Source organism: Bombus huntii, chromosome 5 (assembly GCF_024542735.1).
Source record: "Bombus huntii isolate Logan2020A chromosome 5, iyBomHunt1.1, whole genome shotgun sequence".
NCBI lineage: Eukaryota > Metazoa > Arthropoda > Insecta > Hymenoptera > Apidae > Bombus > Bombus huntii.
The window spans coordinates 5,242,094-5,258,566 of record NC_066242.1 but is presented as its reverse complement, the minus strand read 5'-3'; the positions used below and the strand labels follow the sequence as shown (position 1 = coordinate 5,258,566).

Genomic DNA, 16,473 nt, shown 5'->3' with positions numbered 1-16,473 from the left:
TATTAGTTTTCATCTTTTTTGTTCTCTTTTATCGTGTCTGTGTGTTTTCTCATGTATGTATATTTATTTTCACTTGACTTTGTCTTGCGATGTTGCGAAGTATCTAAAAAAGAGGATTGCCATTGTCGTACTCCACTTTCTAACTTCAACTCTAATATAGGACATTCGATTCCGCTATTAATATCCGAGAGTTCGCTCGAGAGTTCGATCTGAGCAAGTGTTAATCTTGAAAATATTTTTACACACAATTGCACAATGTCGAGTCGTGTTTGTACGTATGTACAAAGATCGACGCATAGATCAAAGAGAGTTCACAAAAATTTTTCCGGTACACATATATATTTGGCTCTCAGGAGCCAAATTGATCAACACCACTTTTCATCAAATTTTAGAATTGCATTCTCTGAGCACGTGATTAGCATCTAGCTTGATTAAAAAAAGTGACTTACATTCGTCAGTTTATTTTTTTATTCGTACACTGCAAGAATATAACATAAATAATCATAAAATAAGCAAGGTATATACATTTTTCTACCACTTTTTTTTATCTTTTCATGTATGAAGTTGACCAACGTAGTTTCTGAGAGACACATATAATTCTGTGTGTATTAATTTGGTGATTATACATACTCAATATGTATATTTCATAAGTTTCGTATTACGGCCGAAGACATGGAGCTATTGATGATGAAGTTCGATAAGGCGGCGAGCGAGAAAAGTAAAAGCGTTCGATCACCTACGACCTACGACAATCTACGTTAATGCAGCAGAAAGAAAGCAGAGAAACGCCAAGGGCACTCTTCGAAAAGTACAATCGGATCACGGTTTAGAAATTGCTGTCGTTCACACTAGGTATACTTTTCCGTTTATGTATTTGTTTCGTCCTAATATTCCATTCTCTATATGTTATCTTTTGTTTTTTATTTGTTTAATTTATTGGAAGCATTTAAACACGGTATTCTTCAGGACTCCGATTTTGTATAATTTAAAATTTACTCTTATCTTTTTGTTCTTTTCTGCTGTTTATTTCTTTGATGTTACGACGAATGTAAAGCTCCGTAATAATACGATTTATGTTGATTGTGAATCGCCTTACCATTGGCTAAAATAAATGCTCTGTATATCTCATGCGAAGCTGCAGAATTTCCATGGTGTTTTTCCTCGCGTGAATTTATATAGTGTACACATGTTTATACAGGGTATTCTAATTTCTTCTGGTCATAGTTTGTTAGGTGTACATAAGAAAAGGATGTTACGTAGATATAGGTCGTTCGAAGCTTTATTGAAAAATTTCAAGAAGCTGATTTGAATGTACTATGTTATAAGACAAGGATAAGTTCACAATCAATGTAATCATTAAGTGTTACTATCCCAATTTAAAATTATCTACGAAGTCAATCTCAGTGAATTAATTAAATCTTTGTATTCGTTCACATATATTAATAATTGTTTAATATAAGTATTTTCTTCTAAGGTTATTCACACATGAAAGTATCGACGTGTGAAGTCAGCCGATACTGGTGATCTAACTTTTACGTATTGTTTTTTTATATTTTTCATCTTTATTATTACATTTTAATAAAGCTTCGAACGACTTATATTTGTATAATATCTTTTTCTTATTTATATCTATAGAACATTCTGATAAAATTTGCCTGGAAAAGACTCGGACACCCTGTATATTGTCATTTTAATTTTTCTCATGAATACCTTCTTGCGCCCAGGGTAGATTATCCGAATAATACTGAGAAGATGATCTCTGATTGACATCTTTTAACGCATTTCATTTTGAATATCGTTTTTACGTTATATGCGTTGAACAGAACAGTATTTTAAATTACTATCACACGCTGAGAGAAATTTCTGATTTATATCCCGTTCTGTTTGACATTCACGATTCTACGATCGAACAGAACAATATTAATCCTGCAGTGGCACATCGTTAACAGTAAAAGATCCAGGTTAGTATAGGACATAAAAGATCCCAGTTTCTGAAGTGAAAGGTCTATATGACATGACAGAAGTATAAGAAGCAATTTCTACGAAAAAGATATACATTGGCTTTATGTATAGTGATGTTACATTTGGATTTGCAAGAAATAATCGAATATCTTACATGACTCTTTGAATGTCAATGAAAGACAATAACTTGAGTTAATTAAATTGGAAAAAGGAAATGATGTGAGTTTTGCCCAAATAAGAAGGATAAAAATCTGTTACACTGATTTATAGATCGCAGAATATCAATTTATGCAAATCATTGGAATTACATTCGCGAAGATTGCCGCTTTCGATAACCCCAAAAAACAAAATGCTATTGCAGGATTAATCAATATGACGGGATATTATAATTGTAATTGTAATTGTAGAGATAAAGATAATAATGATGGTGACCATAATTTGATACTGTGTTACCAACTAAACGTAATATAATTCATTCGAATGACGCGATATTACTATAATCACAACAGCATGAGAAAGGACAGTGTGTCGGCATGGATGCATCGATGATCACGTGTTTCCTTAACATCCGAGATCTTTAAAGACTCCTTTTTACGTTGTCGTTTAAAAATATGTAAAAATCGCGGCATAGAACGCAGAAGTTCTCTTTTTTTCGAAGTCGCAAGTTGAAAAGATACTAAGAATCCTTAACATGAGACCACTGGCGAAGCGAAGGTTAATAAGTTCGTTTATTTACAGACACGGTTTTATCAAACGATCTTGTTTTGCATACACACACACACACACTCTCTCTCTCTCTCTCTCTCTCTTTCGTTCTTTCACTCTCTCTCTCTCGTTCTTTCACTCTTCCTCTTTTTTTTCTATAGACGAACGACGGTAACATGTAACTCGCGAGAGGTAAACGACGAATTCGCAATCCTGAAGTGTCCCGATACCACCGTTGCTATTCGTTTGTAAGGAGTATTTCCTGTGTTAAAGTTTAATACGAACGCCTATAGGAAAAGCTAAACTTTTCCTTTCGTTCCTTTTTTCATTTTCAAGAAAAGTAAAATCGCTAGAAAAAAAACGTCGAAGAAAAGTCAACACATAGAAGTCTTTGAATTTTAAAATCATTATTTTATCAACTCGTGATCGTGTCAAGGAGGCTTTGTAAGATCTTTGTTTTTCGTTCATAACATTGGTCTCGAGACATCTGTTCCATTTTTTCCCTTTTTGGACATTGTCTGCTTCACTGAAACGATCATGTGTCGCAACATACATACATACATACATACATACACACATACATATATATATATATCATCTATATATATATATATATAGATGCAAACGAACTCTATTTCACCGACGTTATAGTTCGAACATTCTCTATCGAACAAATATTTCACGCGTGTGCAGTATGTACATATAATATTGGATACTCCTCCGATATGATCCTCGCGGAAACAAAACGATGTAAACATATAAAGCGAAACGAAGATGATGTTACCGCGACCCACAATGTAGAGACAACGAAATCTATGTTTACATTTTGGTAAAAATAGTTCGCACAAATGTATAGAGGCACTCGCATTATCCGACTGAATGCTTTTTTTTCTCGAGAGCTTTCATGAGCTTGATTATAAAAAAGTGTGTAAAGAAATAAAGTACGAAGGAATATACATATATATTAAATGTATGTATATAATAAGCATATACATACATACATACATACATACGTATGTGTGTTATGTATGTATGTATACATATATGTATATATACTCGTTTGGTAGAAGTGATTTCCCGTGCAGGAGATATTTGCAATAAAAAGCAATATTTTTCTTATGACAAGGGGACTAAGGTTCTTGTTTCGAGTGTCGCGTGACTAAATGAAGGAGCAGACCGCACGGTTCAACTTACGTTTGCATACAAATATAAAATTAGGCTATATAAAAATTTTTTATGTGTTACACGTGTCTTCACCGATGTATGTATGCATGTATATGTATTTATTTGAGTAAGTGAAAATGTAACTTGTGTTTTGCAACGTGTATAACTGCGTAATGTATTTTTCTTGTTTGTTTGATAGTCAGAGCGTACAGGTTCTATAATTTCAATCAAATAAAATAAAATTCACATCCATTCGCTTGCATGTGACGGATGATCATTCTTCCCATTGATCATTTATAATCGCCTGTATACGTTTTCTTTCTTTCTTTCTTCTTCTTCTTCTTTTTATTATTAATAAGAGAAGTAGTTCGGGAAGTTCCTTCCCTAGTCAGTTCATGGCGTCTAATCCCTAAATGCTAGCTACATCACTTACGCTAAATCTAGATTCTTACAATATAGCATACGATTAAACTAGCCATCATATACCTACTTGTTCAACTTAGAAATTAATATTGTGTACTATGTACAACACTTAGAATTACACTTTTTTTGTTGTTTTGTTTAAAACCCACTTCACCAAGAAGAGAACATTTAAATATGATCTCGATAAGACAGTACACCGTTAACCTGTGCGAGGATGCATTTTATATGTCCTTACACGTCCGCCATATTGACTTTTCGTCAAAATTTGAGGCTACGATCTCTTCGCACTGGTATTAACAGATGAAGCTATTTTTTTATACTCCCAAACACATCACAGATTCATTCCAAATAAAAACACGTATGCCTTTCTAACGTTGTATCGTCGTTTAACGATTATATATCATTCATTATGTACAAAAAAGCGTCTCCATTGTGAACTTGGGCTAGCCTGGACGTTCTACAGGTCGATTCTATTCGCTTAATCTTTGTTGATAGTCTTGTTCTGGAAAGGATCGAATACTTGCGTACGATGCACACTTTCTTTCTATAATTAGACGCAAAATTACGTGTAGAAAGACGACTGAACACTACTCAAAAGCTTTTATGAGCATTAAAAACAATTTTCGCTTTTGGCCAAAATTTCACTACACACTATTCTTATATTTTTTTCAAATTCAATAAAAAAATTAAATATCACGACGATATGTGTATTACAGAAGATTTAATAATTTTACATCTGTATAGATTCCTCTGTGCCGTTTTGAAATTAAAAAATCCTCGTTTTGTATAAGTAACTAGTATAAGTTAGAAGCGAATGATATCATAAAAAAATCATAGCGTTTTTATAAAAAACAAAAAGAAGTGGCGGTGAAAACAGAAATAATTATATTTAATCTAGCTGATAATTATACACAACGTTTACGTACAGATTAGCGCGGAGAATAAGTAATGCGTAAAAAAATATCAATTATTAATTAAAATTACGCTGTTATCGTTTCTCGTGCGTTGGGACGAGTATTAAAAAAATAATAACGTTTCCGTAAAACAACCGCATTTACATGTACACAGAGAGTACGGAAACGATCCTCGACTAAAAGAATACACTGACGGAATATGAAATTTATAAAATAAACTCTATTCATATATATAAAAACATCGTACTATAATCTCTATTTGCGGAATATGATAGAGTTCATGTTAAAAAAAAGGAAAAGAAAAAAAGAGAATGGAAATGAAAAAACGGAACGAAACGGAACGAAATAAGAGAAAAGGTCCTTTGACTTGTTTATCATTTGAGAAGAACTATTGGACACGACCAGTTAGAACGCAGTGGCTAACGCCCGAGAAAAGATATTGGTAATTGTCAGATATTCAACATTCATCATCAAACTCTGGACATGATTTTCATCCAGGATAAACAAACCACATAAATACCCTAAGAATATTCTCAGAGCGTCGATCAGTACAGATTGCTGTACACGTTCCTAAATTATTAGACTATCAATCCTCGTCAGAAAGTGGTTCGTACTGCGCAGAAAGCAATGGTGCCGGCTCGGCTTGCATTTGCTCAGATTTTGTCACAGAGGCTGATCCGGAAGTCGGGGGTGGTGGCGCTGGCGGCGGGCCAGTGTGAACGCCTAAAGCGCTGAATGGATAAAAGGTGGTAGTGGGTGCCGGTGCTGGTGGTTGAGGAGTTTGATTCGGAGTCTCGTCGACCATCATTTCTCCACTCGAGGGGCTTTCCACGTTCCCTCCGATTTTGTCGTCCTTTTCTCCGCTCGTTACGTTTCCTCCGTTTCTGTCAGCTACGCTACCTCCTTTGTCGTCCTCTGATGTACGCATCACTTCAACGATCTTGTTCTTAACGTAATCCAAAGGTGAAAGGTGCGGCTTATTGGAAGGAGTTCCGGAAGTTGATGTGGCAGTGGTTGTTTCATACAGGCGACGACCGTAATGATTGGTACCTGGTTCTGGTGGCGAAACTGGTTCGACCGAGTGGAATTGTTTTCCTACTGACGATGCTGGTTGCTGATGCTGGTGTTGGTGTTGGTGTTGATGTTGATGCTGCTGTTGCTGCTGTTGCTGTTGCTGCTGCTGTTGTGATTGTTGCTGCGTGACTCGAATTATCTGACGCTCGTCTCCGGCTTTAACGGAATCGGGTTCGCTAGTTTTTCGCCTCTTCCACTGATCTTCCGAGATTTGATACCTATTTGATCAGGAAACATTTTATAATAAGAATCTGCATAATAGTTATCTTTCCTTATTTTTATTTATATAATTTTATTTACGTAAACGGTATATAATATTTATTTGAAGGAATTAGAGTAACGAGTTATGAAAAATATAGTAAACTACATTCGAAACTTACCCGCTGTACGATCGATATGAGGAATGTGGTGGACCATAATCTTTAGAAACAATATGGTCAACGTGTTCTCCAAGAGTGATCGGTTTATTTCCACTTCCAGTGCCACCTGCGCTCCCAGCTCCGTTGTTGCCACCATTCCCCTCGCCGGCAGGACTATGAGCCATCCCATTTGGTTCTACTGGGGCTTCCCGGTGAAATCCCTGAAAAGTTTTCTATTATATAAAACACATTTACCTACAGGAACACTTGATAAATGAAATTACATCACGCAAAAATTAACACAACAAATTTTCAGTTACCTGGAAAAGACGATCACCAGGTCGCTGCGGTTGAGAATTTCCACCAGTGTTCTCGACACTCTGATTAATTTGGTGTGTTATAATAGCATCTATCAAACTGGCAGCAGTTAACGTAGATGCTGACTCGTTTTGCTGCTGATTGGAGGACTGGTTTTGTCTAGAGGATGATTGCTGTTGTTGTTGTTGTTGTTGTTGGGATTGTTGTGGTTGCTGAAGTCTCGAGGATTGAGTAAACCCAGTACTTATTAATCTGCTGTCCCTATCAAGCTGTTGCTGCTGTTGATCTCTGTACAGCTGAGCCATGTGTCGTCTTTCAGCTTCCATCCTCTGTTGTTGTTGAATATGCTGTTGTAGCTGCTGCTGTTGCTGTTGCTGTTGCTGCTGTAAATGTACCAAATCTCTCTCCCTTTGCTGTTGCACAGCCAAACGATGCTCTTGATGTTCTTTCTCACGTTGAGCAGCAGCTGCTGCCATTTGCTGATGAATCTCTTTCTCTCTTTGTTGATGGACGGCAAGACGGTGTTCAGTATGCTGCATATCTTTCTCTCGTTGCTGTATCGATAGCCTGTGTTCAGCATGTTGCACATCTTTCTCCCTCTGCTGAGCCAATCTGTGTTCCTGTTGAATTTCTTTCTCTCTTTGTAGTCTATATTCTTCCTTCTCGCGCAAGTGAACCAGATCTCGTTCTCTTTCTCTGTCACGCTGATGATGATGAGCTACAGTCATTCTATGATCTTGATGCATGGCTAGACGATGCTTATCCCCATAACGATCAGCCAACAATCTATCTGCCATGGTCTTACCAAGACCTTCGTGACTGCTGGTACCAGATGCAGGATGTCCATGAGGATGGGGAACCGGAAGACTTGGTTGTTGTACAGCAACATCCACCAAACTGGAGAACGCCTCCAGTCCCGGTGGCGGCGGAAAATGGATCTGTTTTTGTGGGTTATGCCTCTGTATCACACCCTGTCGAGGCTGCGTGTGGGTCTGTGGCGGAGGTGTGCTGGTATAGTACAACGTAGATGGTGCTTCGTTTTTACTACTACCTTCAGACGTACCAACGCTTCGACTACGCGCATGCATCTGTTGACTGGTTATGTAATCGTTCATGATTATCTGTCTCGAAGATAGCTGTTGTTCCATGCTGTAACTAGGAGGTGGTCGTCCCGAATAAGAATTATACTGATTGCTATGGGTCACTACCACTGCTGCCGTTCCGGGTTGGGCCTGACCTTGGCCAGGAATATTGCCGGTCGTTACAGGTGAGTGTCTAATGGTGCGGTGATAATCGTACATTGGCGCGCGCTTATCCACCGCGAAAGGATGAACAGGTGTCCCTTGAGTTATGGATCCCGTTTCTTTAGGTCCTTGATTGCTGGGAGCGTTCACTGCATTGGCGCCACTGGGCACGCTGGGCGTTCCAGAGGCGTTACCAGGGTTTCCTGGAGGAGTCATTTGTCTAAGAAGACCCTCGTAACGTGCAGTGGACACTGGAGTACCATGTGTAATGGAACCACTTTTGTGGCTCGTTGTCCCTATCGCGCCCAACTTGGGTGATAATTTAGGATGCGGCGGTGGGACCGAGACTTTATTCATCTTAGGTGTAAGAGGTGCTTGAGGTCGTGGTGACGACGCATATACCAGAGGACTTTTCGCGCCGCGTCCTTGTTCTGGGTGAGCGTGAGGATGATAGTAAGCTCCTGGTGGAGGTTCTGGCCGGTAGAGTGTAACGGTTGGTGGTTTGTGAAGCGTTTGTAGGGAATGATTGTATTCTTGTTGCTGCCTTGGTTTCTTGATACTCAGATCTAGGGTGCCCTCGGTGCTTTCCCGTAGTGCCTGTTGTACTTGCATCACGACTAATCCTTCCTTTGGAAGTATATCCGATGTCGATGACTGACTGCTCGATGGCGCCGGTGGACAGGGAGTAATAGTTGCTTGCATTTGACCTAATAAAGGAATTTTCGTATACGATTATTTTCTGTAGTAATGAAAATAATTATATAATTACAAAATTTAATAATTAAAGTTGTATAAATCACAAGAATATAAGATAATAGGATTACAGATTACAAACGTAGATATAAGATTTCAACTCCTTCTTTTAGATAGTTTATAAAAATTGAATATAAAAATGTATAACAATTAGAAAATTCAAACGACAGATAAGTAAATGAAGACAACTGGTAAAATACTCGTTCATAACGAAAAAGAAAAGGAAGAATACTTACCAATTTGCTGAGGACTAGGAGCAGATCGGTGTCCATGGTGAGGACCAGATACCACCGACAAAGTAGCCAAATTCGAGTCCCTTGGCATACTAGCGTTTGCCATAGTGACCGACGGTTTATATTCTCTTACAAAGGTGATATCGTTCCTATGATCCGTTTTTAATATACTCGATATCGTTGGTGTTCCAGAGTTGACTGGTATCGACGAACCACCGGTACCAGCTGGACTGTTAGGATTACGTTTCAGTTGCATCTCAATAACGCCAAGCATAAGATCCTTCACGGTGAGAGGATTGGAGTTGCTGGTAGTGGATGGTGGTGAGTGTGAAGGTGGTGGCACCTGTTGATGCGACTGCTGGTGCTGTTGTTGCAGCGTCGTGGAATTATTGGCAGTTGTTAACGTAACGACTACGCTGTTATTTTCTAGATCGGTACCTCCCTGACCTTCGTCCGCTGTCTCCTGAAACAATCAGCGAACCTCTATCAGACGGCCCTATCAAGTGACAAACTTCTTTCCATATTTAATTATGAAAACAAGGAAAACAGAACTAAAATAGCATTGAGATCATTTTAACTCATTTAATGCTGTAGGATAATGCAATTTATTTTTCAGGTATATAGTTTGATGGTATAATTTTATTGAATTATGTAAGATTAATTGTTTCAGTAGTTCTATAAAACTATGAAATGTTCAATGTACAGAATAATACATCGAAAGAAAATTATAATCTATTAGAAATAAATTATAAAAATTATTATTATAATTTTGATTTAAATATTGATTAAAATAATTTTGATTAATTCTGATTAAAATAAATCAATAAAAATACAAAAATCTTATAAAATATAAAGTAATACCTAAAAATATATGAGAAGAAAAATGAAAACTAAATGTATTTAAGGAAAATAAGATAATAAAAAGAAAATTAATTAGTAAAACTTTTGTTCGCTACGAATATCAATAATCAGCTTGATCTAAATATCAATCAATTAAAATGTTCTCTCTTATGAATGCTACATAACGCATACAAGCTACATAATTTACTCTAGTATTTCCTCTTTAACCATCAAGCGAATTAAAACTTGGTCTTACCGTGGCAGAACTATCATAATCTTCTCTAGTGCCAGCCGAAGCAGCATTGCTACTTCCACTGGTGGAAGACTGTTGCGATGGGCCTATGCTCACCGGAGGTACCAATGATACCACAGCGATATCCGCTACTAACTTGTCACCAAGCTTCTGGTCTGTCGATCGCGAATAGGATATTGGCAGATTCGAGGATGCCGTGGCACCCGGTGTACCTGGTGTTCCACTGGACAAATTGTTCGCTGGACTACCTGCACTGGCTGTATCGCTCGAATCATGGACCTAAATAAAAAATTTTAAAATAATGAATTTATTTCTTCTTTATTGCTACAAAGATTTGTATTATTATAGATATAATTTTATATAATTTAATTTAATTTGTGGAAAGAGGAAATTGCACATTGTTTAATAAAATTACAAAATTTTTCTTTAACTCTTGTGATGCAACTTTAAAGTACAGTTTCATTCAATATTATTAAATATAGTTTATCTTCATCAAAATGTACTTTTCTGTATAAAATCGTTATAAATATTCTTTCAAGGAAACTAATTAACAGCTTACCGCCAACTCGTCACAGCTACTCGTACTGCTACCACTTTCTTCTTCGTCCGTTAAACAAGGTCTTCTCTCTTCGCCCAATGACTGATAATATTCTGCTACAACCTGGTCTAAACTTAGCTTCTTTCGATAGGCAAAATAATAATTTTTGCATTGATGGTTCGTCTTTCCAGATATTTGCTCGGCAACCTTCACCCAGTTGGTACCGTGCTCTCGAAGGGCTCTCCTTAGTTGTTCCAGTTCCTCATCCGTCCATTGTCGAGCAAGGGAATCGGCTGAGCCCTCGGGCACTTCAGTACCACCGGTTAGATGCGGTGCCAATCGACGAGATATACGATTGAAACAGGCCGAGCAACATTTCGTCGCGCTACTTGGTATTTCTGGAAAACGAAATATCACAAAATAATAAATATCATTGATAAATATTTTTGAAATATAAATCTATTCTACCCTTAATTTATAATATAAATATTTATTACTGTAAACTTCCAATTTTGGTATATGTTTTATGCAATTTCCTTTGAAATTAATATTTTTTATTGGAAAATTTGAATTTGGATATCTATTTCGTAAAATAAACTTTCTCTATCGAATCATTTTTTTATCTAACTATTGAAAGGAAATACATATGATACTTACGAAACTCTTGAATAATTGGATCGCGAATTTCAGCAGGTAAATCGAGCCATTTGGCAGGTAAAGCTCGCAACCTCTTCACCCTCGTTTTCGAGCTAGCGTTGTTCAGATTTGGGCAACCGGGCAATGGGCACGCAGTGTACCGTCCTCTGACGGCCTTGCATCTACAGGTATTGCACACGCGTGCACCAGGTGCTACTTGATCTTCTCGTAGTCCATACTGTGACGCTTGACTTCGTGGCAATGCTCTGCTCTGCGTATTTCCTTCCACGATGTTTTGACAAACTGTGCAGGCGTGCGGACCGATTTGTCTGCCACCTTCTGAAACAAGGAAAAATATATGTATCTTTGTAATAATACGATCAAGATGATGTGAAAATTTTCAACAACGACTGTAATATCGGTATTAATTCTTATGTTAGGAAAGGGCAAGTTACATCGGACTTTTTTCAAAGCTACATTTGAAGATTAAACGAAGACTTTGAGAAGGATGAAATTAGAGTAACTTTTTCATGTTAATGCATTTATTAATATATTCCAGATTTCCAGTGTACTCCTTAAAACACATCTTTCTTCACACTATTTCAATTAGTACCGTTGTACCATAAATAAGATATAAGTTTGGATTAAGTTACTACATGTTAGAGTATCGTGTGTTCTATGTGATAGGCTATCAAAATATAGAATACAGATTAAAATTGAATACACTAAAACTTAGTGACTCAACAACAACAACGAAGTTACATGTTTTAACAACATCAAGAAATCTAATCCTAGATCTGAAGACTTAAATCCAAAAGCTAAATATCGATCTATCGCACATCGTCGCATCTATCAGGTTATCCAATAGTAATAATGCTCTCGAGTGCAAAGATTAAAGATATGTTTTTCGATCTAGATTTAAATACACAAAGCTCCAAGTTTATCCCCTTGCTTTACGCTTTAAGTTCAGATAGCGCGTACCATAAAGAACAACAAGGTCTGCCACACGTCGAACTATTTCACGGTTTAGCTGAGCGTTCGAAGCTGTGCAAATCGCACACGTCTTTTGATATGTAAATGCATGTATAAGATACAATTAATTTTATTTTACAAAATGTCTGATGAATAATTACTACCAATTGATCATCTTCGATAACCAGTCGTTTACAACGTTTTCATAGAGGAAGTAAAATATCGTTACTGTCACTATATCTAAAATATTTATCGACAACGCTTAATATTCTTTCTGAAGACATTTTTAAGGGTAGCTTTCTAATATTTTTCAAGAAAATGTATCTGCACGTTCGAATGCGGTCAAGAAAATTAGTAGGTGTTTGTAGCCTGAATGGTGTATCACGTCTCTCGTACGATATTGTAAGTTAAGAGTATCCAAAAGTCGACTATCAATCGACCAATCTCCATCCTCTTATTCATTTAGTTCCCATACAAATTGATTAAAAGAAGAGAAAAAGAAAAAAAGGACGTTGTCCAAGCTAAACCTAAAAAGGCTCGCAAGATCTAAACCAAAATGAAAGCTGCAAGCCTGTAGCCGAATTCGGAAATTCACTAACAATCTACCAGCCCTTTACTTCGATGATCCTTCGAACGAAAGCTTTTTATCATTTTCCTGACGCGACATTCTATATTTTGACATTCCGTTCGCGATGAAGTTGTGCAAATAGCAGCGGTACGATCGCTTGATACGGGATGGTGCTCAACTCTGTCGGACTGCAGAGCGTAGAAGCAAGAACTCGCAGCGAAAACACGAAGGGAGGAGGCTGCGAATGTGTAGAGGGATGAGGAAAAAGCGATGAAGCAGCAGCAGGTCGGATGGGAGGAGGACGGGCAGTCGGGCCGCACGGAAACGGAGCGAGAAACAGAATAATTACCGAGACTTTGCTGGTTAACTAATTAAGGGTAGCCAATTAAAAAGTTCTCTCTCGCCCGCGGCCTCGCAAACATTGACGTAGAGGCGGGAGACATGGTAAAATCGCTTTGATGGTTTTATCCAGGAACGGGTTGGGTGCCAGGTGAAAAATTTAAGTTTATTCTTTCCACGGCTATTATTGTCGGGCTCATTTGCTTAAGTATAGTCGCTGAAAGAGATACAGCGGGCTTGTAAAAATCGGTCAGCAGCTAAATTTCATACTTTTCAGTTTTTAAGGGTTAATTCTCTGATTCCCATTGCCACTTACTTATGCCACCTTTTATTTATTCCGTAACAAGTATAAATTGATAGTTTGGAAATTCCAGCGTACAATGGCTAATACGATATTTACATCAATATGTTAATACAAAATTTTAGCAATAAAATTTGTTTCATTTGTCAGTTTATTCTAGCGACGTTGTTTTTTCAAAAAAAAAAAAAAGAAAAAGAAGAAATGTTTTATGTTATTTGATATAATATTTTGAGTTTACATCATTGTGTAAGGTTTATGATATTCGAATTTTTATATGTATTTGAAAAATCATTGACACCGATACGTGAATACTAATTCGAGATTACATATGGAATAGTATGTTTTTGTATGTTTCTATGTATATTTCTTCGCCGAGAAACGTACCATGGAAGAAATTATTTGAACTCGAAAGAAACTGCTATTTCGTATAACGTTAAACATAAACAAAGCAAAAAGGTAATCAATATAATGGCCATTCGAAACGTATGTCGATCATCGTTTAAATTAATTTACGTTTACAAAGTACATAATGATTTGATAATGATCTGAAACATTTAACCTTGGTGTCATTTATTTGTTAAGTGGATATATTTTCACGTTGCGGACGTGATGTAATTAATCAATCTGTGAATGACACAAGCATTTGCGATAATTATTAATTTCTAGTATCGCGGTCGAGCGCGAGTTCCGTTAGTTTTGTGTTATGTACATCAATCAAATAAATTAACAGAGTTTGATATGACAGACAATTAAAGCTACGTTAATAAGCTAATTTACAACCCTCAATATTGTTTTACTTATATGTTTCCTCTTATTACTTGCGAATGTCACTTCATCGTAGCGTATCGTGTAAATCTATTGCTTTCTTCCTATGTAACAAAAAATATATTTTTCCAATTATATCCTTTTTCAATCTTCATGTAATTAATCGAATAATAAATATATCAGGTACGAATATATGAAAATATCTTGATTTCACTAAAACAGACACAATATTGTAATTATTAAACGATATCATCGTGCAAGGCAGACAAAAACTGAACGATTTAAACAAATTAATCAATTAAAACAGACTAATGGTTATATGAAATATACCCATCTATCAAAAAAATAATATTCGGTATATAGAGTATATACATAATAAGTAATAATTTACATAAAAAAAACCCCATCGTCGTTTCATTTAAATAACTGAGAATTTCTTACTATCAATTATTCAGAGAAGACTCTGAATAAAAAGGATTTCTACCTTAACAAACGAAAATTTCTAATCCACTTAACGAATAAACAAACAACAACAAAAATAACAATGATTTAATTCGACAAATTTTTAACGACGTTCCGAGGCAATTATCCGATCAATTCTATCCGAGCTTCGTAAAATTAGCCATCGGATCGTATGCAATAGCTAAATTATGAGAAGCAATTTCTCTGGCACAGGGGAATAGCTGCCAATCAGTGTCGCGAATATTCTCGTATGGCGTTTATATGATTGCTCGGTAGACAATTCTTCCTCTCGCGCGTTGGCTACTGTGTCCCTTCCGCTTCTCTTCGCTATATCCGGTTTGATACAGTATACACCATCGGTAGTCCTGCGTCAACAGTAATTTTCTCCGTGTTTCGAAAGACACGAGTATACCGTATGACAGGCCTCTAGAGATTAGTGCGTGTATCATCGTAGTTTGATATAACGAAAGCTCGCGGATCACTTTGAACGATTGAAAAATCGTCGATAATTATAATCCGATGTCGATGGCGTATTATGTTGTACTTTTACACGATTTTAATTATCAGCCTTTTAACGAGAAATAAATGATTGGATATATATATATCAGATGAACGATTAGATTATTCATTACATCGATAAATCAAGTTCTTCTAAATCTATCAATTTTCTTGTACACTTTTATCACGCATCAACGATTGATACGAGATCTGTTGTGAGTCTTCAAGGAGCTCGAATACCAGCGTAAGCTTCCCTTCTGTTAGATGCGTTCGTTCGCCCTTACAACTTCGCTCTCTGTATATTTCTTAATCTCACTGTCCACGTACGCAATTGATGTTGCTACACGAATACTTTTAACAAGAATTACTTTCATTTCACGGAAAAATAATACGAAAGATTGATGCACGAACGCGCTTTAATTTCAAATAGTTTTTCTTGAAACGATCGCGCAGTTCTAACAAGCATTCATTCTGCCACGTACAGAATAAAATTATAATTCGACGTCATGAAACTCTATTAAATCATACGATAAAATAATGCTTATAAAACGGACACAGAACACCTGGATACTTGACATTTTGCGCAAAGCTACATTTCCTCGCTGTGTCGTGGCATTCAAGGACGCGAAACAAAGGCTGCAATCGGAAGAATGTCGTTGAGCTTGTTCAAACGATAAATCGAAAGATAACAAAAAGAGAGAGGGAGAGAGAGAAATGGGGGAAAAGCGAAGAACAGAAAAAGGAAAGAAAAAGATATCACTCGTAAGGGAGAGACATTAGCTACGTGCTAATTAAGCTGGCTCGAAACAGTCGACGAGTATACCTTGAATATTTCAGAAAGGGTATCACGAGAGAATCCCATACACCTTTCCCCTTCCTGCAACCCTTCCTCTCCATTTCATTTATCCGCCTTTAGTTCTGGCCATGCGTGTAATTCTCGCTTCTCTTTATACCGATCGATGGTTTTCGGTCGAAATTTATTATGCGGGGTTTTTCTCAGCCACGCTTATGGAAATGGATCACGTTGATAAGATAAATGCTAGATAATTTCTGTATACATTGTATCCGTGTGATTGCGTTGAGAACTTAAGTAGAATATAGAGAATTGAACAGGACTCGTGGCAATTCAAGTAGAATAGAAGAACGTCCAAC

At 36.8% G+C, this 16,473-nt stretch overlaps 1 protein-coding gene across 14 annotated transcripts in view; it reads right to left on the bottom strand.

Annotated features, from left to right (window-relative positions):
• Positions 1-5,116: 5,116 nt before the first annotated feature.
• Positions 5,117-16,473, bottom strand: part of LOC126865502 (uncharacterized) — a 70,190-nt gene continuing 58,833 nt past the window's right edge. For 10 of the 14 annotated variants that reach the window (XM_050618078.1, XM_050618087.1, XM_050618082.1 and 7 more), the window contains 7 exons: positions 11,438-11,755; positions 10,802-11,178; positions 10,246-10,521; positions 9,153-9,612; positions 6,922-8,870; positions 6,623-6,834; positions 5,117-6,460 (listed from right to left, as the gene is read on the bottom strand). In XM_050618078.1, coding sequence (XP_050474035.1) covers positions 5,755-6,460; positions 6,623-6,834; positions 6,922-8,870; positions 9,153-9,612; positions 10,246-10,521; positions 10,802-11,178; positions 11,438-11,755 — 4,298 coding nt within the window. In that variant the 3' untranslated portion in view covers positions 5,117-5,754. The remainder of the gene's footprint in view (positions 6,461-6,622; positions 6,835-6,921; positions 8,871-9,152; positions 9,613-10,245; positions 10,522-10,801; positions 11,179-11,437; positions 11,756-16,473) is intronic. The other 4 variants (XM_050618090.1, XM_050618092.1, XM_050618088.1 and 1 more) reach the window with 3 other exon arrangements.